Source organism: Phocoena phocoena, chromosome 4, assembly GCF_963924675.1.
Source record: "Phocoena phocoena chromosome 4, mPhoPho1.1, whole genome shotgun sequence".
NCBI classification, from domain to species: domain Eukaryota; kingdom Metazoa; phylum Chordata; class Mammalia; order Artiodactyla; family Phocoenidae; genus Phocoena; species Phocoena phocoena.
In genome coordinates this window covers 17390452-17415508 of record NC_089222.1, presented here as the reverse complement: position 1 = coordinate 17415508, position 25057 = coordinate 17390452, and the positions used below count along the sequence as shown (strand labels likewise).

Here is a 25057-nt window from a genome sequence, read left to right as displayed (position 1 = left end):
TACTTTAAACTGCACAGCAGCCCTGGGGCTTGACAGAACATAGCTAGAAAACTACTGTTCAACTGGATGCTCCAGATGAAAAACAATACATAACTGCAAAACACTAGCATTGTCTTTTTAACACTGTTAACAGCTATTTAACATTATTCAGTTCAGATCTGTGACCTTAAAGTAAACTGGTATTGAAGTTATAGTTTAACTAAGCTACAGTTTAACCAGCTGGCCAAGATTTGATACTTAAAAACTAAACAACTAGTTTTGTGGCATCAAGAACATAGCTTTTTTTTTTTTAACATCCTAATTGGAGTATAATTGCTTTACAATGGTGTGTTAGTTTCTGCTGTATAATAAAGTGAATCTGCTATATCCACATATACCCTCCCTCTTGCATCTCCCTCCCACCCTCCCTATCCCACCCTCTAAGTGGTCTCAAAGCACCTAGCTGATCTCCCTGTGCTATGCGGCTGCTTCCCACTAGCTATCTATTTTACATTTGGTAGTGTATAGATGTCAATGCCACTCTCTCACTGCGTCACAGCTTACCATTCCCCCTCCCCATGTCAAGTCCATTCTCTATGTCTGTGTCTTTAATCCTGATCTGCCCCTATGTTCTTCAGAAACTTTTTTTTCTTTTTTTTAGATTCCATATATATGTGTTAGCATTTCTCTTTCTGACTTACTTCAGTCTGTGTGACAGACTCTAGATCCAACCACCTCACTACAAATAACTCAATTTTGTTTCTTTTTATGGCTGAGTAATATTGCACTGTGTATATGTGCCACATCTTCTTTATCCATTCATCTGTCGATGGACACTGGGGATGCTTCCATGTCCTGGCTACTGTAAATAGTGCTGCAATGAACATTGTGGTACATGACTCTTTTTGAATTATGGTTTTTTCAGGGCATATGCCCAGTAGTGGGATTGCTGGGTCATACAGTAGTTCTATTTTTAGTTTTTTAAGGAACCTCCATACTGTTCTTCATAGTGGCTGTATCAATTTACATTCCCACCAACAGTGCAAGAGGGTTCCCTTTTCTCCACACCCTCTCCAGCATTTATTGTTTGTAGACTTTTTGATGATGGCCATTCTGACCAGTGTGACATGATACCTCGTGGTTTGGATTTGCATTTCTCTAATGATTAGTGATGTTCAGCATCCTTTCATGTGTTTGTGGGCAGTCTGTATATCTTCTTTGGAGAAATGTCTGTTTAGGTCTTCTGCCCATTTTTGGATTGGGTTGTTTGTTTTGTTATTGAGCTGCATGAGCTGCTTGTATATTTTGGAGATTAATCCTTTGTCAGTTGCTTCGTTTGTAAATATTTTCTCCCATTCTGAGAGTAGCCTTTTCATCTTGTTTATGGTTTCCTTTGCTGTGCAAAAGCTTTTAAGTTTCATTAGGTTTCATTTGTTTATTTTTGGTTTTATTTCCCTTTCTCTAGGAGGTGGGTCAAAAAGGATCTTGCTGTGATTTATATCACAGAGTGTTATGCCTATGTTTTACTCTAAGAGTTTTATAGTGTCTGGCCTTACATTTAGGTCTTTAATCCATTTTGAGTTTATTTTTGTGTATGGTGTTAGGGAATGTTCTAATTTCATTCTTTTACATGTAGCTGTCCAGTTTTCCCAGCACCACTTATTGTAGAGGCTGTCTTTTCTCTATTGTATATTCTTGCTTCCTTTATCAAAGATAAGGTGACCACACGTGAGTGGGTTTATCTCTGGGCTTTCTCTCCTATTCCATTGAGCTATATTTCTGTTTTTGTGCCAGTACCATACTGTCTGTATTACTGTAGCTTTGTAGTATAGTCTGAAGTCCGGGAGCCTGATTCCTCCAGCTCTGTTTTTCTTTCTCAAGATTGCTTTGGCTATTCAGGGTCTTTAGTGTTTCCATGCAAATTGTGAAATTTTTTGTTCTAGAAGAACATAGGTTTACTTTTTTCTTTATGTTTTTAAACTGAAGTATAGTTGACATACAATATTATGTTAGTTTCAGGCTTACAGCATAGTGATTCTACACATATACATTACATATTGATCTCCATGATAAGTCTAGTAGCCATATATCACTATACAAAGTTATTACAATATTATAGACTATATTCCCTATGCTGCACATTTCATCCCCATTACTTAATTATTTTATAACTGGAAGTCTGTACCTCTTAATTCCCTTAGCCTATTTTGCCCAACTCCTCAACCCCAAACCCATGGCAACTACAGTTGTTCTCTGTATCTATGAGTCTGTCTCTGTTTTGTTGTTTGTTTCGTCTTTTAGATTCCACATGTAAGTGAGGTCATATGGAATTTGTCTTTGTCTTTCACTTAGAGTAGTACTCTCTAGGTTCATCCATGTTGTTGCAAATGGTAAAAATTTCATTCTTTTTCTTGACTAATATTCCACTGTATACATATACCACATCTTGTTTATCCATTCATCTATCACTGGGCACTTAGGTTGCTTCTATATCTTGGCTACTGTGAATAATGCTGCAATGAATAGAAGGGTGCATATATCTTTTTGATTTTTTTTGGGGGGGGGGAATGCCCAGAAGTATAATTGCTAGGTCATATGGTAGTTCTATTTTTAATTTTTGAGGAATCTCCATGCTGCTCTCCGTAGTGGCTGCACCAATTTACATTCCCACCAACAGTGCTTGAGGGTTCCCTTTTCTCCACATCCTCACCAACACTTGTTATTTGTTACCTTTTTGATAATAGCCAGTCTGACAGGTGGGAGGTGGAAGCTCAGTGTGGTTTTAATTTGCATTTCCCTGATGATTAGTGATGCTGAGCATCTTTTCTCATGTCTGTTGGCCATCTGTATGTCTTCTCTGGAAAAACGTCTATTCAGGTCCTCTGCCAATTTTTTACTCAAGTTGTTTTTTGATGTTGAGCTGTTTAAGTTCTTTGTATATTTTTGATATTAACTTCTTATCAAATAAATCATTTGCAAATATGTTCTCCCATTCAGTAGTCTACCTTTTCATTTTGTGGATAGTTTCCTTTGCTCTTCAAAGACATTTTAGTTTGATATAGTCCCACTTGTTTATCTTTGCTGTTGTTTTCCTTGCCTGAGGACACAGATCCAAAAGACTATTGCTAAGAATGATGTCAAAGAACATATTGCCTATGTTTTCTTCTAGGAGTTTTATGCTTTCAGGTCTCACATTTAAGTCTTTAATCCATTTTGAGTTTATTTTTGTACAGGGTATAAGAAAGTGATCCAGTTTCATTCTTTTGTCTATAGATGTATAGTTCTCCCAACACCATTTACTGAAGAGACTGTCTTTTCCCCATTGTATATTCTTGGCTCCCTTGTCATAAATTAATTGACCATATAAGCGTGGGTTTATTTCTGGACTCTCTATTCTGGTGCATTGATCTATGTGTCTGTTTTTTTGCCAGTACCATATAGTTTTTGTTTTTGTTTTTGTTTTGCGGTACACGGGCCTCTCACTATTGTAGCCTCTCCCGTTGTGGAGCACAGGCTCTGGACGCGCACGGGCCCAGCTGCTCCACGGCATGTGGGATCCTCCCAGACTGGGGCACGAACCCGTGTCCCCTGCATCGGCAGGCGGACTATCAACCACTGCACCACCAGGGAAGCCCCATATAGTTTTGATTACTATAGACTTATAGTATAGTTTGAAATCAGGGAATATGACACCTCCAGCTTTATTTTTCTTTCTTAAGATTGCTTTAACTATTTGGGGTTTGGTTTTGTGTGTGTGTGGTTCTATACAAACTTTAGATTTATCTGTTCCAGTTCTGTGAAAAATGTCATTGGAATTTTGATAGGGACTGCACTGAATGTGTAGATTGCTTTAGGTAGTATGGCCATTCTAACAATATTTATTCTTCTAATCCATGAGTATGGTACATCTTTCCATTTATTTGTGTCATCTTCATCTTCTTTCATAAACATCTTAATAGTTTTCAAAGTATACGTGTTTCACCTTTTTGGTTAAACTTACTCCTAGGTATTTTATACTTTTTGATGCACTTGTAAATGGGACTGAAGTCTTAATTTATCTTTCTGATAGTTCATCATTAGTATATAAAAAAGCAACAGATTTCTGTATATTGATTTTGTAGCCTTCAACTTTACTGAATTAATTAGTTTTTTGTGTTTTTTTTTTTTTTGCGGTACGCGGGCCTCTCACTGTTGTGGCCTCTCCCATTGCGGAGCACAGGCTCCGGACGTGCAGGCTCAGCAGTCATGGCTCACGGGCCCAGCCGCTCCACGGCATGTGGGATCTTCCCGGACCAGGGCACGAACCCATGTCTCCTGCATTGGCAGGCAGACTCTCAACCACTACGCCACCAGGGAACCCCTGAATTAATTAGTTTTAATAGTGTTTTTTGATGGAGGCTTTAGTTTTCTACATATAGTAACATACCATCTGCAAATAGTGACAGTTACTTCTTCCTTTCCAATTGGATGGCTTTCATCTCTTTTCCTTGTCTGCCTGCAATGCCTAGGACTTCTAGTATCATGCTGAATAAAAGTAGTGAGAATGGGCATTCTTGTCTTGTTCCTGATCTTAGAAGAAAAGCTTTCAGCTTTTCACAGTTGAGTATTACGCTAGCTGTGGGTTTGTCAAATATGGCCTTTATTATATTGAGGTATGTTCCCTCTACACCTGCTTTCTTGAGAGTTCTTATCATAAATGAATGTTGAATGTTGTCAAATGATTTTCCTGCATCTATTGAGATGACCATATGATCTTTTATCATTTTTAAATGTGGTGTATAATACTAATTGATTTGCAGAAATTGACCCATCCTTTTATCCCTGGAATAAGTTCCACTTAATCATAGTATATGGTCCTTTTATTGCATTATTGAATTCGGATTAATAATATTTTGTTGAGGACTTTTGCATGTATGTTCATCAGGGATATTGGCCTATAATTTTCTGTTTGTTGCATCTCCATCTGGTTTTGTATCAGTGTAATGCTGGCCTTGCAGAATGAGTTTGGAAGTGTAGGAAGACTTTCTCTTCAATTTTTTGGGAACAGTTTGAGAAGGACAGGTATTAACTCTTCTTTAAATGTTTGATAGAATTCACTTGTGAAGCTGTGGTCCTGGACTTCTTTTTTTTTTTTTTGAAGTTTTTTGATTACAGTTTCATTACTAGTGATTAGTCTGTTCAGAATTCCTATTTCTTCCTGATTCACCCTTAGAAAATTGAAATCTTCTAGGAATGTATCCATTTCTCCTAGGTTTTCCAAACTGTTGGCATAAAGTTGTTCATAGCAGTCTCTTATGATCCTTTGTATTTCTGTGGTGTCTGTTGTAACCTCTTTTGTTTCTCATTTTATTTATTTGGGCCCTTTCTTCTTTTCTTGATAAACCTGGCTAAAGGTTTATCAAATTGGTTATCTTCTCACAGAACCTTCTCTTAGTATCATTAATCTTTTCTATTGTCCTTTTAGTCTCTATTTCATTTATTTCTGCTCTGATCTTTATCATTCCCTTCTTTCTACTAATTTTGGGCTATATTTGTTCTTCTTTTTCTAGTACTATAGGTGCAAGGTTACACTGTTTATTTGAGATTTTCCTTGTCTCATGAGGTAGGCCTGTATCACGATGAATTTTCCTTTTAGAACTGCTTTTCCTGTGTTCCACAGATTTTGGAATGTTGTGTTTACAGTTTCATTTCTCTCAAAGTATTTTTTAAATTTCCTCTTTCATTTCTTCATTGATCTACTGGTTGTCAAAAAGCATGTTCTTTAGCCACCACGTTTGTGGTTTTTTCCACTTTTCTTCTTGTGCTTGATTTCTAGTTTCATACCACTGTGGTATTAAAATGATGCTTGATACAACTTCAAATTTCTTAAAGTTATTGAGACTTGTTTTGTGACCTAACATGTGATCTACTCTGGAGAATGTTCCATATGGACTTACAAAGAATCTGCATTCTGCTGTTTTGGGGTGAAATATTCTTTATATATTTATTAAGTCCATCTGGTCTAATGTATCATTTAAGGCCAATGTTGTGTCATTGATTTTCTGTATGGATGACATATCTATTCATTAAATGAGGTGTTACAGCCCCCTACTATTACTGCATTACTGTCAATATCTCCCTTTATGTCTGCTTTATGTATTTAGGTGCTCCTATGTTTGGTGCATATTTACAGGTATTACGTCCTCTTGATGAACTGGTTCCTTAATCATTATGTAATGACCTTCTTTGTCTCTTGTTACAGTCTTTGTTTTAAAGTCTATTCTGAAATTGATAAACCATTAGTCAGACTCATCAAGAAAAAGAGGGAGAGGACTCAAATCATTAAAATTAGAAATGAAAAAGGAGAAGCTACAACAGATACCGCAGAAATACAAACCATCCTAAGAGACTACTATAAGAAACTCTATGCCAATAAAATGTACAACCTGGAAGAAATGCACAAATTCTTAGAAAGTTATAGCCTTCCAAGACTGAACCAGGAAGAAATAGAAAATATGAACAGACCAATCACCGGTATTGAAATTGAAACTGTGATTAAAAATCTTCCAACAAACAAAAGTCCAGGACCAGATGGCTTCACAGGTGAATTCTATCAAACATTTAGAGAAGAGCTAACACCCGTCCTTCTCAAACTCTTCGAAAAAATTGTGGAGGAAGGAAAACTCCCAAACTCATTCTATGAGGCCACCATCACCCTGATACCAAAACCAAAGATACTACAAAACAAGAAAATTACAGACCAATATCACTGATGAATATAGATGCAAAAATCCTCAACAAAATACTAGCAAACAGAATCCAACAACACATTAAAAGGATCATACACCATGATCAAGTGGGACTTAACCCAGGGATGCAAGGATTCTTCAATAAACGCAAATCAATCAATGTGATACACCACATTAACAAACTGAAGAATAAAAACCATATGATCATCTCAATAGATGCAGAAAAAGCTTTTGACAAAATTCAACACCCATTTATAATAAAAACTCACCAGAAAGTGGGCATAGAGGGAACCTACCTCAACATAATAAAGGCCATATACTACAAACCCACAGCAAACATCATTCTCAATGGAAAAAAACTGAAAGCATTTCCTCTGAGATCAGGAATGAGACAAGGATGTCCACTCTCACCACTATTATTCAACATAGTTTTGGAAGTCCTAGCCACAGCATTAAGAGAAGAAAAAGAACGAAAAGGAATACAAATTGGAAAAGAAGAAGTAAAACTGTCACTGTTTGCAGACGACATGATACTACACATAGAGAACCCTAAAGATGCCACCAGAAAACTACTAGAGCTAATCAATGAATTTGGTAAAGTTATAGGATACAAAATTAATGCACAGAAATATCTTGCATTCCTATACACTAATGATGAAAAATCTGAACAAGAAATTAAGGAAACACTCCCATTTACCACTGCAACAAAAAGAATAAAATACCTAGGAATAAACCTACCTAGGGAGACAAAAGACCTGTATGCAGAAAACTATAAGACACTGATGAAAGAAATTAAAGATGATACCAACAGATGGAGAGATATACCATGTTCTTGGATTGGAAGAATTAATATTGTGAAAATTACTATACTACCCAAAGTAATCTACAGATTCAATGCAATCCTATCAAATTATCAATGGCACATTTTACGGAACTAGAACAAAATATCTTAAAATTTGTATGGAGTCACAAAAGACCCCGAATAGCCAAAGGAGTCTTGAGGGAAAAAAACAGAGCTGGAGGAATCAGACTCTCTGACTTCAGACTATACTAGAAAGCTACAGTAATCAAGACAATATGGTACTGGCACAAAAACAGAAACATAGATCAATGGAACAAGATAGAAAGCTCAGAGATAAACCCATGCACCTATGGTCAACTAATCTATGACAAAGGAGGCAAGGATATATAATGGAGAAAAGACAGTCTCTTCAATAAGTGGTGCTGGGAAAACTGGACAGCTACATGTAAAAGAATGAAATTAGAAAACTCCTTAACACCATACACAAAAATAAACTCAAAATGGATTAGAGACCTAAATGTAAGACCAGACACTATAAAACTCTTAGACAAAAACATAGGAAGAACACTCTTTGATATAAATCACAGCACGATCTTTTTTGATCCACCTCCTAGAGTAATGGAAATAAAAACAAAAAGAAACAAATGGGACCTAATGAAACTTAAAAGCTTTTGCACAGCAAAGGAAACCATAAACAAGATGAAAAAACAACCCTCAGAATGGGAGAAATATTTGCAAACAAATCATCGGACATAGGATTAATCTCCAAAATATATAAACAGCTCATGCAGCTCAACATTAAAAAAACAAACAACCCAATCCAAAACTAGACAGAAGACCTAAATAGACATTTCTCCAAAGAAGACATACAGATGGCCAAGAAGCACATGAAAAGCTGCCCCACATCACTAATTATTAGAGAAATGCAAATCAGACTATGAGGTATCACCTCACACCAGTTAGAATGGGCATCATCAGAAAATCTACAAACAACAAATGCTGGAGAGGGTGTGGAGAAAAGGGAACCCTCTTGCACTGTTGGTGGGAATGTAAATTGATACAGCCACTATGAAGAACAGTATGGAGGTTCCTTAAAAAACTAAAAGTAGAATTACCATATGATCCAGCAATCCCAGTACTGGGCATATACCCAGAGAAAACCATAATTCAAAAAGACACGTGCACCTCAATGTTCACTGCAGCAGTATTTACAATAGCCAGGTCACGGTAGCAACCTAAACGCCCATTGACAGATCAAGCAAATATTACTCAGCCATAAAAAGGAACGAAATTGGGTCACTTGCTGAGACGTGGATGGATCTAGAGACTCATACAGAGTGAAGTAAGTCAGAAAGAGAAAAACAAATATCGTATATTAACACATATATGTGGAACCTAGAAAAATGGTACAGATGAACCAGTTTGCAGGGCAGAAATTGAGACACAGATGTAGAGAACAAACGTATGGTCACGAAAGTCAGAAAGGCGCAGGGGGTGTGGGGGTGAGGGTGTGATGAATTGGGCTACTGGGATTGACATGTATACAAGGATGTGCATAAAACCGATGACTAATAAAATAAATAAATAATAAAATGTACATTCAAATTTTTTAATGGGATTGAGTTATATCCACCTCTATAACACTTTCTCCTATTATGCCTAATAAACATTAAATTTTTCATTAATGAATAAATTAACCTATTAAAAAAAGTCTATTTTGTATGATATTAGTATTGCTGCTCCAGTTTCCATTTGCATGGAATATATTTTTACATCCCTTCACTTTCAGTCTGTGTAAGACTTTAGATTTGAAGTGAGATCTTGTAGGTGAATCTCTTCCTTTTTTTTTTTTTTTTGGCGGTACGCGGGCTTCTCAGCGTTGCGGCCCCTCCCATTGCGGAGCACAGGCTCCAGACGCGCAGGCCCAGCGGCCATGGCTCACGGGCCCAGCCGCTCCGCGGCATGTGGGATCCTCCCGGACCGGGGCACGAACCCGCGTCCCCTGCGTCGGCAGGCGGACTCTCAACCACTGTGCCACCAGGGAAGCCCCGAATCTCTTCCTTTTTTATCCATTCAGCCACCCTTTGTTTTTTGGAACACTTAGTCCATTTACATTTAAAGTAACTATCGATAGGTATGTACTAATTGCCACTTTGTTAATTCCTGGTTGTTTTGTACTTCTTCTCCATTCCTTTCTTCTTCTCATGGTCTCTTCCCTTGGAATTTGATGACTTTCTTTAGTGTTATGTTTGGATTCCTTTGTCTTTATTTTTTGTGTATCTGTTACAGGTTTTTGGTTTGTGGTTACCATGAGGTTCATATGTAACAACTTACCTATTTTAACTTAATGGTTGCTTAAATTTGAGTGCATTTAAAAGCACTAAATTTTTACTCCCTATTTTGTTTTTGATGGCATATTTTACGTTTATTTTGTGTATCACTTACCTAATTTTATTATTTTATTACTTTTTCAATTTTTTTTAATGAAGATAGTTAATTTACAATGTTGTCTTAGCTTCTGGTGTACAGCAAGGTGATTTGGTTATACATATATATATATATGTGTGTGTGTATATATATATATATATATATAGTTTCTCATATTCTTTTCCATTATAATTTATTACACAATATTGAATAGAGTTCACTGTGATGTACAGTAGGTCCTTGCTGTTTATTTTATACACAGTAGCTTCCAGCTACCAATCCCAAAACCCTAATTTATCCCTCCCCTCACCCCTGCTTTCCCATTTGGTGACCATAAGTTTGTTTTCTATGTCTGTTTCTGTTTTGTAAATAAGTTCACTTGTATCATATTTTAGATTCCACATATAAGTGATACCATGTGATATTTGTCTTCTTCTGTCTGACTTCACTTAGTATGATAATCTCTAGGTCCATCCATGTTGCTGCAAATGGCATGCTGCTGCAAATGGCATTATATCATTCCATTGTATATATATACCATATCTTCTTTAGCCGTTCATCTGCCAATGGACACTTAGGTTGCTTCCATGTCTTGGCTGTTGTAAATAGTGCTGCTATGAACATTTGGGGTATGTGTCTTTTTGAATTAGAGTTATCTCCTGATATATGCCCAGGAGTGGGATAGCTGGGTCATATGGTAACTCTATTTTTAGTATTTAAGGAAACCTCCATACTGCTTTCCATAGTGGCTGCACCAATTTACATTCCTGCCAACAGTGTAGGAAGGTCCCTTTTTCTCCACATCCTCTCCAGCATTTATTATTTGTAGACCTTTTAATGATGGCCATTCTGACCAGTGTGAGGTAATACCTCACTGTAGTTTTTATTTGCATTTCTCTAATAATTAGCAATGTTGAGCACCTTTTCATGTGCTTATTGGCCTCTGGAGAAATGTCTATTTATGTCATCTGCCCATTTTTGGATTATGTTGCCTTTTTGTTACTGAGTTTTATGAGCTGTTTCTATATATTTAAAACTAAGGCCTTGCTGATTACATTGTTTGCAAATATTTTCTCCCCATCTATAGGTTGTCTTTTCATTTTGTTTATCATTTCCTTAGCTGTGCAAAAGCTTCTGAGTTTGATTAGGTCCCATTTGATTATTTTTTATTTTATCTACTGCCTTGGGAGGCTGACCTAAGCAAACACTGCTACGATTTATGTCAGATAATGTTTTGCCTATGTTCTCTTCTAGGCATTTTATGGTGTCATTTTCTTATATTTAAATCTTTAAGCCACTGTGAGTTTACTTTTGTGTATGGTGTGAGGGGGTATTCTAACTTCATTGATTTACCTGCAGCTGCCCAACTTTCCCAACACCAGCTGCTGAAGAGACTGTCTTTTCTCCACTGTATATTCTTGCCTCCTTTAACAAAGATTAACTGATTGTGGGTGTGTGAGGTTTATTTCTGGGTTCTCTATTCTGTTCCATTGATCCATATGTCCTTTTTTGTGCCAATACCACACTCTTGTTTTTTGGCGGTACACGGGCCTCCCACTGCTGTGGCCTCTCCCGTTGCGGAGCGCTCCGGATGTGCAGGCTCAGTGGCCATGGCTCACGGTCCCAGCCACTCCGCAGCACGTGGGACCCTCCTGGACCGGGGCACGAACCCACGTCCCCTGCATCAGCAGGTGGACTATAAACCAACTGCGCCACCAGGGAAGCCCCACACTGTTTTGATTACTGTAGTTTTGTAGTATTGCCTGAAGTCTGGGAGGGTTATGGCTCCAGCTTTGTTCTTTTCCCTCAACACTGCTTTGGCAATTCTGGGTCTTTTATGGTTCCACATATATTTTAGGACTATTTGTTCTAGTTCTGTGAAAAATGTCACGGGTAATTTGATAGAGATAGCATTAAATCTGTAGACTGCTTTGGGTAGTATGGCCATTTTAACAATATTAATTCTTCCAATCCAAGAGCCTGGGATACCTTCCCATTTTTTGGATCACCTTCAATTTCCTTTATCAAAGTTTTATAGTTCTCAGAAAATAAGTCATTCATTTCCTTGGTCAGGTTTATCTGTAAGTATTTTATTTTTTTGGATACAATTTTTAAAGGGATTTTTTTTTTTTTTTTACTTTCCCTTTCTGATATTTCATTGTTTGTGTAAAGAAACGTGGCAAGTTTCTGTATGCTAATCTTGTACCCTGCTACCTTGCTGAATTTATCAGTTCTAGTAGTTTTTGTATGGAGTCTTTAGGGCTTTCTATATATAGTATTGTGTCATCTGCATATAATGACAATTTTACCTCTTCCCTCCCAATTTGAATATCTTTTATTTCTTTTTCTTGTCTGACTGCTTTGACTACGACTTCCAGTACTATATTGAATAGAAGTGGTGACAGTGGGCATCCTTATCTTGTTCCAGATTTTGGCAGGAAGGCTTTCAGCTTTTCACCATTGAGTATTATATTGGCTGTGGGTTTGTCATAAATAGCTTTTATTATATAGAAATATGTTCCTTCTATACCCACTTTGGTAAGAGTCCTTATCATGAATGGGTATTGAATTTTATCAAATGCTTTTTCTGCACCTATTGAGATGATTCTGTGTTTTTTGTCTTCTCTTTTGTTGATGTGGTGTATCACATTGATTGATTTGCATATGCTGAACCATCCTTGTGACCCTGGGATGAATCCAACATGACTGTGGTGTATCACCTTCTTTATGTGTTGGTGGATTCAGCTTGCTAATACTTTATTGAGAATATCTGCATCTATATTCATCAAAGATATTGGCCTGTAATTTTCTTTTTGGTACTGTCTTTGGTTTTGGTATTGGGGTGATAATGGCTTCACAGAATGACATTGGGAGTGTTGCCTCCTCTATTTTGGAATAGTTTGAGAAAAATCTATATAAGTTCTTCTTTGTATGTCTGGTAGATTCCCCATTGAAGGCATCCAGTCCTGGACATTTGTTTGCAGGGTGTTTTTGTTTTTTTGCTTATTACAGATTCTATTTCACTTCTAGTGATCAGGGTTTTCAAATTATCTATTTCTTCTTGATTCAGTTTTGGTGGGCTGTATGTTTCTAGAACCTTGTCCATTTCTTCTAGGTGGTCTAATGTGTTAGCATATAATTGTTCACAGTATTACCTTATGGGGTTTTTTTTGGTATTTCTGCAGTATTGGTTATTTCTCCTCCTTCATTTCTTACATTATATTATTTATTTGGGTCCTCTCTCTTTTCTTCTTGGTGAGCCTGGCAAGAGGTCTATTGATTTTGTTTACCCTTTCAGAAAACCAGCTCTTGGTTTTATTATTTTTCTATTGTTTTTTTAATCTCTATTTTATTTATTTCCTCTCTGATCTTTATTATTTCCTTCCTTTTGACTTTAGGTTTTGTTTGTTCTTCTTTTTCTAATTCTATTAGGTGGTAGGTTAGGTTGTTTATTTGAGATTTTTCTCATTTTTTGAGGAAGGCCTGTATCACTATGAACTTCCCTCTAAGAACTGCTTTTGCTGCATCCCAAGGATTTCACATGTTTGTGTTTTCATTTTCATTTGTCTCAAGGTATTTTTAAATTTCCTCTTTGATTTCATCATTGACCCAGTGTTTTTTTAGTAGCATGTTGTTTAGTCTCCACATAATCGTTTTTTCTTTTTCTTGTTTCTCTTTCTGTGGTTGATTTCTAGTTTCATGCCATTGTGATCAGAAAAGATGCTTGAAATAACTTCTATTCTCTTAAATTTGCTGAGGCTTGTTTTGCATCCTAGTATGTGGTCTATCCTAGAGAATGTTACATGTGCAGTTGAAAAGTTTGTATTTTAAGTCTTTTTTTTTTTTTTTTTTTTGAATGAAATGTCCTGAAAATGTCAATTAAGTCTAACTGTTCTATTGTGTCAATTAGGGTCTCTGTTGCCTTATTGATTTTCTGTCTGGAAGACTTGTCCATTGATATAAGTGGGGTGTTAAAGTCTCCTACTATTATTACATTCCTGTCAATTTCTCCCTTTATGTCTGTTAGTATTTATGTATTTAGGTGCTCCTATATTGGGTGCATATATGTTAACGAGTGTAATAACTTCTTGTATTTATCTTTTTCTCATTATATAGTATCTTTATGACCTTTAAATTTTGTCTGAGTATTGTTACCTCTGCTTTCTTGTCATTCTGTTTGCATGAAATATCTTCTTCCATCCTCTCACTTTCAATCTATGTGCGTCCTTCACCCTAAAGTGGGTCTTTTGTAGGCAGCATACTGTAGGCTCTTGTTTTATTATCCAGTCTGACACTCTGTCTTTTGACTGGACTATTTAGTTCACTAACATTTAAAGTAATTATTGATTGATATGTACTTACTGCCATCTTAAAACTTATTTTCCAGTTGATTTTGTATTTCTTCTTTGTTCCTCTCTTTTTGTTTTTCCTTTTGTGGTTTGATGGTTTTCTTTTGTATTATACTTGAGTTCTCTTCTGTTTGGTTTTTATGAATCTACTGTATGCTTTTTATTTGTTGTTACCCGTTTTTCAAGTAGTTAACCCACTACTATATATACTTGCTTTAGACTGATAGTCATATAGGCTTAAACACATTCTTGAAAAAACAAAAATCTACATTTTCTTACTCCCCTCCCCGACACCTTATGATTCTGATGTCCTCTTTTATATCTTCATGTTTATCCTTCTGCTGTTCATTGTAGTTATCATCACTTTCACACACACTAAAAAATTTTAACCTATGTACTGGCTTATTTAAGTGATTTGCTTTCCAATTGTGATTTTCTCTTCCCTATAGATTCTTGTTTCTTTTCCATTTGGAAAGTTTTCAGCCATAATTTTTTCAAATAAACTTTCGATCCCCTTTTCTCTTTCTTCTCCTTCTGGGATCTGTATTATGCATTGGTCGGGATGCTTTATATTACCCCATAGGTCTCATACATTGCTTTCATTTTTTTTTCATTTGTCTTTCTGTCTGCTGTTCTGATTGGGTGATTTCCATTATTCTATCTTTCAGATCACTTATTCATTTTTCTGCATTATTTAGTTTGCTATTTATTGCCTTTAGTTCAGCTCTCATCTTGGCAAATGAGTTTTCTAATTTTAATTGGCTCCTCTTTATAGTTTCTAGTACCTTGTTACAGTGATCTACATTTCTATTGATAGCCTTTCTTAATTCCTTCAGTATTTTTATCACCTCCTTTTTGAACTTGGGGTCTGGTAGATTGGAGAGATCTGTTTCATTGTTTATTCTTTCAGGGGATTTCTCTTGTTCTTTTAATTGGGAGTGGTTCCTCTGCTTCTCCATTATCCTTATATTTCTCTGACTCTATAAATTTAGGAGAAATAGTTATCTACTGTGGTCTTGAAGGGCTGTTTTTATATGAGAGCATCCCTGTGTGGCCTGCGAGAGTCTAATATTTTTGGTGCAAGGGTTTTTTTTTAGAATGGGTGCCTGCCATGTCTTTCCTCAGGGTGTGCTGGCTGTTATCCCCTTGATACAGGGTGTGATTGCTGTTGTAGTGACCAGAGCCTGCACTGGATGTTGAGCGGGGCCATCTCCTCTTTGCTCTGTGGTTGTCAAAGCCCTGTCAGGAACAGGGTCTCTCCCCAGTTGTTGGAGTAGAAGCCCCCAGATCTATTTGTGAGCTTCAGTGTGGGGTAGGTGGGACTGGAGAACTTCCACTGGGAGAGGAGTCACTGAGTATTCCTCCACCCGAGCTGTCCACCAGGAAGTATGCTCTGTGGTGTTGTCCATCACCCATTGTGCATGCTCACAAAGTACACTGTTGTTGACACTGCCTTCAGGCCCACCTCAGCTGTGGGAATGTAGGACCAGGTGTCCTCAGGCACTGTGCTCACAAAGTCACCAGCACAGATCCACTGGCACAGATCTACTTATATCAGGCACTGGGACCCACCATAGTCACGAGTAGTTGTGCACCTGGACCCACCATGGGAGCTACAGTATCAGTGCAGACCCTGGCCCTGGCTCCACGAGTGCCTGCCCACAAAGCCCACAGCTGCTAACTCCAGACCCACCCCAACCACAGGAGCACAGTAATCTGCTCTGATGTCCTGATAACAATGAGCTTACAAAGGCACCTCAGCATAAATCCACTTAAGTTGCAAAGCCACCAGACATGGCTCAGATTTCAGCCCTGCTTCTAAAGTCATGTGGCCCCTGGGGATCTGCTCAAATTCCAGCCCCGCTTCCGTGTGTGGGCTTCCGTATGTGGGCAACCCTCCCGCAACTGCACACTCCCAGAGCTCATAGAAGCAGAGCCATACCCACTGCAAGCGCACTGAAAATGAGGCTCCCACTGTGGGGCCCCACGTATCCCTTTGCATGCATGTTAACCATGGGGCTTCTAAAGTGGACCTGGGCTCTGTCCTGCATACACTCCCAGTTGTGGCCTGGCCAACACTCCAGCCCCTTCAGGCTATCTCCATGCAGCCAACCCCAGTCCTCTCCCCAAGTCTGTCCTCTGAAGCCCAAGTTTCAGCACCCAGCCCCCATGTGCACCACCAGATACATGTCTCCAGCTGGGGAGCAGTGAGGTGGCCAGGATTGTCTGGGTTGCTCTCTCTCTGTTCTCGCTGCCACAAGCCAGCTGCTGTACTCTCCTCTGAGCCTTCGAAGCTCTAACCTTGTCAGTTAGAGTACTCTTGGATGTTAAGTTTTTTTCTTTCAGCACTTTGAATATATCATGCCAGTCCCTTCTGGCCTGTAAAGTTTCTGCTTAAAAATCAGCTGACAACCTATGGGGGATTCCTTTTTACGTAACTAGCTCCTGTGTGTGTGTGCGTCCGCACACATGTTGATGCTTTTAAGATTCTCTTTATTTTTAACTTTTAACATCTAATTATATTGTGTCTTTATGTGAGCCTCTTTGGATTCATCTTGTTTGGAACTCCTGGGCTTCCTGGACTTTCATGCCTGTTTCCTTCACCAGGTTACGGAAGTTTTCAGTCATTATTTCTTCAGATAGGCTTTCTGACCCTTTCTCTCTCTCTTCTCCTTCCAGGACCCCTATAATGCCAATGATAGTATGCTTGATGTTATCTCAGGGATCCCTTAAACTATCCTCATTTTTTTAAATCCTTTGTTCTTTTTGCTGTTTTGATTGGATAATTTCTACTACCCTGTCTTCCAGATTGCTGATCCATTCTCTTACATTCTCTAATCTGCTTTTGATCCTCTCTAGTGCATTTTTCATTTCAGTTATTGTATTCTTCAGTTCTGACTAGATCTTTATATTTTCTATCACTTTGAGCTCTTACTGAGTTCATCCACTCTTGTCCCAAGTCTGGAGACTCTTTATGACTATTACTTTGAACTCTTTATCTGTTAAATTGCTTATCTCTGCTTCATATAGTTTTCTTTCCCTGAGGTTTGGTCTTAGCTTTCATTTGGAAGATATTCCTTTGTCTCCTCTGTGTTTGCCTAACTCTATGTTTGTTTCTATGTATGAGGTATATCAGCTACATCTTCAGGCAAGGGCTCTGGGGGTATCCCCTGTGTGGGTGTGCCCTCCTGTTTTGGTTGGACCACAATTACTGCAGGCATACTGGTAGGTGGGATTGGTCCCCAGGCCAGCTGACTGTAAAGCCTGGCCATGACTGCTGTGGGCAGGCATAGACTATCTTTAATTATTCAATATTTCAATCACATACAAATACACCATTTTTAAGCATAGTGAAAATTACATAATTATTGCAAGAACAAATTCTAAATTTTCATTAACTAGAATGAATACACTAGGCCAATACAGCAGTCACTAGCCACATGTAGCCACTGAGCACCTGCATCGTGGTTAGTCCAAATTGAGATGTACTCAAAGCGTGAAGTACATACTGAATTTCAAAGACTCAATTTTTTAAAAACGAGAATGTAATAATATTTTTGACAAACTCAGATAAACAGAATATATTAATTTTGTTTCTTTTTACTTTTTTAATGTGACTGCTAGAAAATTTTATACATAGGTGACTCATTTCTATTGGACAAAGCTACACTACAATATCTCAAGACTACCTCTTTCCAATATGAAGAGAGTCAGAAATAAAAATGTAAACGTTATAAAATAATATTATTTCTCTTAAATATCTGGTGTTAGAGGTATCGTAAGGCTAATATATTTTTAAACCTTTTTTTTCCCACTAACCACTGCCACTAATTTTTTGAAACAGAAACCAGAGTTTCCTCTTACTAATATAATATATAGCATCCTAACTATTCTAGTGGAGTGGGTAGAATTATTTCAACAACATAAATCACAACAGAGGTGGTTAAAAGTAAAGAAATAGTTAAGAAAGAAATTTATGCCATGGAGATAAAAACAAAAACCGAGGGTGGGCAGCGAAAGTGTGAAAATAGTTTGGAAGGGCTGGGGATTGGGGGTTGAACACAAATCCTCCCCTGACTTTGTGGTATGTAATCCTGGGACTTCAAGAAAATAACTTTTCCATATAGTGAGATTACTGAAAAGAATATGATACAAAGCAACAGGGTTTTTTATTTTCCAAAGGATCTCAACATGAAGTTATGGCCACTGAGGCATCAATTTTTACTAGGCTCCCCATCAGAGTCAACTCCAAATGTGTCAGTGCAGGCCACAGCTCTGCAGTATTTCCACTAAGTAGCAGCTTGAAGAGCCAGCCCATTAACAGTACAGCTCCCAGTAAGACCTTCTTATCACTGTTGTGTCTCTGTCACCATAAACTTTTAAACAGTAGGTCTGAGCCAATTCAATTAACTCTGTGATAATTCTACCAAGACAACAGATTAATATCTGAGTTAGGATCATCTTTTCCTCATAAGGAAAATGGTGCTTTTAAAAATATAACATATATTCAAACCTATAAATACACATATATAATTGAACAGAGGATCTAAAACTAACTTGAACAATATCACATAGCTCATCTAAATATTTCAAAACGAAAACATATACAATGCAGCCTTTACTTTTCTCACATACTATGAATAAGCTAAATATTTTACACTCTGTGTTGGCTTAATACTTTTAATTTTTTTTTCAAATGTTCTTATGTTCTCTAAGATTTCCCTGAATGTTTCCTTTTCACTCTTATACTATTTGAGCAGGAGGGAAAGGAGCAAGTGATTCTTTGACCTCTAAACAGAAAAGACCTTATGTTTTAGTGACTATACTGATCTTTTCCTATGCTTATAATAACCATCATTCTGTCTTTGCATCTAATAATTGTCATGTTGTTTAACAACTGTACTTTTAAATTTAATACATTTTAATATTTGATAAAAGAAACATCACCTTTACTCTTTTTAAAAATGTTGCCTAGTACCATTCATTTATCCTTCCATATGAATTTTAGAATCATTCTGTAAAGTTCTCAAAATGTAACAGTCAACAAATTATGTGGATAACCATTTGGAAAAAGACAAATATAGATTCCTACCAAATTCCTTATACCAAAATAATTTTCAGATCAAATATCTTAAGAAGAAATTACAAAGCATAGAAGAAATCTTGGCTTAGTCAGGATTTATAGTATGACAACCAAGATAAAAACCTTAAAGAAAAAAACTAATAGAATTAAGCCACTCTAAACAACTGTTTATAAAACAATTGTATTTCCATAAAAATTACTAAGCAGAATTAAGGTAAACTGGGAAAACACACACAATTGCAATGAAACAGCAAAGAGTTAATATATTTAATGTAGGAAGAGCTCTTTCAAAATATAAATATAAATATTTATATTTATAAAATATAAATATCCTTAAAAAAATGAGCAAAGAATTTAAATGAAGTTGTGGCCACCTCTGTTGGAGGACAGGGCTCTAAGTTGATTGTGTAATAGATAATGCACTATCTCAATGGCTCTACAGTCATTATTAACATGTCTTCCTTCCTCCCCACAAGGACATAAGGTCATTTCTGTCCTTCAAGTTTGAACAGTTAATAAATCAGAGAATCCAAGGGGTATGTTCTATTTCCCAGGAATGATTGACACTTTGGTGCTGGGGTTTTATGGGGGGAGGGGGTAGTTTTTGTTTAGCTTGTGTGGGATTGTGTGGGAGGGGAAGTTTTGATTGTTTTTTTTTCTTTTCTTCTGTGAGCTGTTGACGCCTAAAGTAGAACAAGCACGTCTTCAGGTAAAGAGAGGGATTTCTCAACCCACTTTCTGTGATGTCAGACTATTGGAGAAACCCATTCAGCTGCTTTCCAGATGTACCTAAATTCAGTCAGATATTTTGGATATCTGAAGTCCTGACAGATCATATACTCCAAGGAAATACATCAGGGACAGATAATTGGCTGAAAACACTGATGCTTCAATGTGACACATTTTTATAGAACATTTCTACCAGGGGGTACTGACTTGATTTCTCCTACAAGGACCACACTGCCTTTGTGTTTAATGTAATGTAATCTGTGTACCTTCTAATCATATATCTGCAAAATTTTCTCATTTTTATAAAAAATCATGCCAATAAGCTAGATGTTGAACGTATGTAAGCAGCATTTGGTAACTGTGCTAAGAGGCTACAAAAGTGCATTACTGGTTTAAAATTTTTTTTTTTTTAGTTCTGATTTGGTTGGATAAGGTTTCATTATGACCTCTTCTGGGTCTCAGGCTCTAATGCTTGACTGAAATAGAAAAAAATATATTGGTTTTTGAAAATCAGTGTATTGTGACTTGAACTGCTATACATTCTTCCACACAATATGTCAGAGTCATTAGTGCTTTGTACATTTAGTCATTTTTATTTTATTGTTCTGAAAGAAAAAATATACTGAGTTTATAGAAAGTATTCTAATTAACAAAGTTTAAAATATTATCTCTACTGATTAAAATTACAACAGATAAATAAAATAACCAGAAAAAAAAGAGCAAAGAAAAGAACATAAATAATTTACAAAAGAATGGAAATAGCCATAAGTAGATGAAAAAAATGCTCAATCTCATTCATAATTAAAGAAATACAAATTAAAACAAATAATCAGATACCATTTTTTCCACCTATCAGATTGACAAAGACAAGCCTAAAAGTAGGAGAAATTTTAAAAAATAATAAAATAAATAATAGTGCCCAATACTGAGAGTGGGAGGAAATGGACAATATTGAGAAAGTGTGAGGAAATGGACATTCCCAAACACTGCTGGTGAAAGTGTGTATCAATGCACCTTTGAAGAGTACTTTGACAATATATATTAAAATCTTTAAGAATGTATGACTACTCTGATGCAGCAATCTCACTTCTAGGGTCATTTCCTAAGAAAATAAATGGACATATACTCCTAAATATTTAAATAAGGATGTTCACCCATGCACTACTTATAAGAGTGAAAAAATAAAAAAACTAAATGTTCCACAACAAAAGATTAGTTATATAAATGAAGACATTTAATGGTAGATTGAACTTCTATACAATCATTATGACTCACATTTGTTGACATGTATTTAAAAAGGAAAATTTTTAACTTGTGAAAATTAAATAAAATATTGCATTATAAAGTGCTTAGCATACTGCCTGTCACATTGTAAGCATAAAATTTACATTTTCACATTATGTTTTATGGAAAATTTCAAACGTATACAATATGGAAAGAGTAAGATGATGAACCCCTACATATTCATCACCTAGCTTCAACAATTATCAACATTTTGCCATTCTTAGGAATTTTTTAAGTTTGGACTATTCCTCTCTTCCCATACACACACATACAGTGTTTTTCCTACCAAATGTACATGAATGCAATGTACACAGCATACAAGCACAGAAAAAGTCAGAAGAAACTTACATGCAAATGTTAACCATGGTAAATCTCTAAAGGATGGAATTATGAGTAATTTTATTTAATTCTCATTTCATCTACATTTTCTCATTTTTCTAAAATGAACATGTATTATGTCATTTTAATAGCTGACTAAAAGAAAAAAATCAAGCAAATATATGACTCAAAGAGTGAGAAGTTATTCTGAACTCCACTTTTTTTTTTTTGGTTATGTGGCTTCAGGGATCTTAGTTCCCCGACCAGGGATTGAACCTGGGCCCACAGCAGTGAAATCACTCAGTCCTAAACACTGGACCACCAGGGAATTCCCTGAACTCCACTTTTAGATGTTAAAAAATACAGAAGAAAAAACTTTACATCAAAATTTTTTTTAAATTGAGGGGAAGTGTGGATGTTGATATCCATTTATCCAATCTGCAAGACTTTCTACCTTTATTGTTCAATGGTGATTCACATATCAACAAAATGCAATGTTTCAACCTTAACTGGAGTCCAACACATTATTTCACACAACTCAGGAAATTTGAACAGACTAGATATTAAATTATTTAAGAAGTTATTTAGTCTGTTAATGTGACTCTGGTATGTCTATTTTTTTTAAGTCCTATCTGTTGGGAAATAAGACAATGTCTGTGATTTGCTCTGTAATATTCCAGCCAAAAGTAAAAAGTAGGGAAGGATGAAACAAAATTGGCAAAATGAATTGTTGCTCAAAGAGTCTTAGTCTTGAAAGCTGAAAAAGTTCTAGAGATTTGTTACACAACAAGGGGCATATAGTTAACACTACTGTACTCTTTAAAATGGTTAAGATGGTAAGCTTTAATGCTTTTTACCACAATTTTTTAAAAGATTGGCAAAATGATAACTATTATTGCTGGGTAATGAGTATACAGAAATTCATTTTTTAAAAAAATTTTAAATGAGGACCACAAGGGAGAAAGAAATATAAGTAACATTTTTTACTTAATCAGAGCAGTTTTAGTTTAAAGAAAACTATCAGAAGAATAATTCAAATACCTTTAAGTAGGGAAAACAAACGTTGGCTTTTTAAAGGCATCTTACTCTAGCCCCAGCTAAATTATGGTACATAAAAATCTCATTTTTACTAACAATGACGCTTTAATTATGCTGAGTAATCACAATAGTAATTTGAAAAAAGGATCTACAATCAACAATAAGCATACTACATAGATGAATAATTGAGAACTTAAAAACCAGGACTCAATTTTCTATTTTGCCAATCTGAGGCCTACAATATCTTACAGCTATTTATGTTTATACAGTGCTTTAGCATTCAGGCCAAAAAACGCTGGTCTAGACATCCAGGATTTTACTGGCCCACTCTGGCTGCATAGCTTGCTGCAGTCTAGTAAATAATTTTGTTCCTTGAGATTGTTGTGGGCCCCTCTTGCCATTCTGAGTAGACTCACTAACAGCAGAGCCATTTGTGGTAGTTTACTAGCCTGCTGATATTTCAGGGGGGATGATTAAAAGCCAATATATTACTGAAACTTAGAGCAGCAAATAATACAGATTGTTTCTTTAAAAAATTTTTTTAGAGCTTCTCTCTAGCTCTCTTAACTTCTCCAGTAATTCTCTCTTCTATAAAACTGAGATAACTACCAACCTTGACAAATTATCATGGTATTAAACAGATAACATATAACTATATATTCTAGATAACTACATTTAGAGGAAGCACTGAGACAGTGTCTAGCACACAGAAGATGGTCACAAATATTCACTACCCTCTATTCTCATTTCCCTTTTGATCTTGGTTTTTAATTGAAAAAGCAAACAAACTGAATACGTTCTAAGAAGAAAGTTCCTAAATTAGGTAGCTAATTTTTTGTTTTGTTTAAGCCATTGCTTTTTCATTAAAAAACAGTTTCTAGTAGTGTCCTAAGAAGTGTTTCTGTTGCCACAAAGATACTGCTTTTAGTTAGTGTAAATCTTTCAATATTTGTGTCCAAACAGGTGGACTGGCCGAAGCTCCCTGGCTGAGGGACCTCAGCCAAGGCACCCCGAACTATCAGAGATGGAACAAGGCACAGACAGAAGTGGAACCAAGGCAAGAGCCAGAAACAGCCAGAATAAGTAAGCCAGAGCCAGAAAGAAATGGAAAGGGAGACAAAGAGAGCAGAGGTAGAAAGAGAAAAGGAGAGAGGGAGAGACCAAGATTAGGAGAGTGAAACAAATGTGAGTGTGGAGTGAGCATGAGGACGTAAGACAGTGACAGAGTGAGAGAGCAAGAAAGAGCACGAGTGAGGAGTTAGGGACCGCTGAGAAAAGCAGCAAGCAAGGGAGCAAGAGGGAGTGGGGACGTGGGTGGACACGGTGAGCACATGCGCACTGCATTAAGCCAGCTCAAACTTAATCAAAACCTCTCTGCCTCTCATTATCCCAAAATGTCTTAAACTTACCTGAATTATCTCTGATTGTTCAGCCAGAGCCTTCCTTTGAGCCTCCAGAGAAGATACCTGTTGCTGATAAATCAAGCGCTGCTTCTCCCAGTCCAGTGATTTCTGACGAAATTCCTGAAGAAGCAATTAAGGTACTTAACTTCTAAGTGCGTCCCCTTGCTGTCACTACTTTCCAGATTCACTTTTACTTTAATTGTTCCCCAGGTCCCTGGGTACACATGCACCTTTCTCCACAGCAGGAGCCCCATTACTCACTTAGCTGATAGAACTATAGAGTAATACTAAATTCCTTACATACTGTGCCTCTGGAGATCTGTCTTTCTAAATTTAACACCCTAATGGTGAAGAGTATGAAATACAGACACTAAATACTGGATTCATGATTTTCAAAGATCTGCTGCCACCTAAGGGCTGCTAATAATTTTTTTTAGTGATTTTTCAGAAAACTGATGCTAAGATAATGAAAATTTCAAAATATGATTACAGATACCCCTCACTGCCCAAATTCTTGATATCCAATTTGGGATATTCTTGATATGAATTTTCAGGTAAATCCCTGGGTAGCCCAATTCTTATCACTGTCTAAAACTCAGGAACCAAATAGATTCAGTTAACACAGTATCCTTTGATATCCAAATTTTTATTATCTCAACAGAACTGCAAAGACATGAATAACAAGAAATATCTGTATTAAATTTTAACAGATATCTGTAACCCAAAGCCAAACAGTTCAAAATCAATGATGGATCAATAGTAACTTCAAGTTGCATGATCAAGAAAATGAGCCCAGTATTTATGAAAATGAGGCAAACCAAAGAGAAAGGAAACTCAGTCTTTCCATCACTGTCCTCCAGGAGCCTTAACTCCAGAAGTCTCATGCTAGCTTAGGGTAATTACTGTTCACCAGCTGA

The 25057-nt window shown here is 36.6% G+C and overlaps 1 protein-coding gene across 5 annotated transcripts in view; it reads right to left on the bottom strand.

Annotated features, from left to right (window-relative positions):
* Positions 1-25057, bottom strand: part of CEP63 (centrosomal protein 63) — a 75656-nt gene that overhangs the window by 26877 nt on the left and 23722 nt on the right. For all 5 annotated transcript variants that reach the window (XM_065876213.1, XM_065876212.1, XM_065876209.1 and 2 more), the window contains exon 5: positions 24147-24260. In XM_065876213.1, the coding sequence (XP_065732285.1) occupies positions 24147-24260 (114 nt within the window). The remainder of the gene's footprint in view (positions 1-24146; positions 24261-25057) is intronic.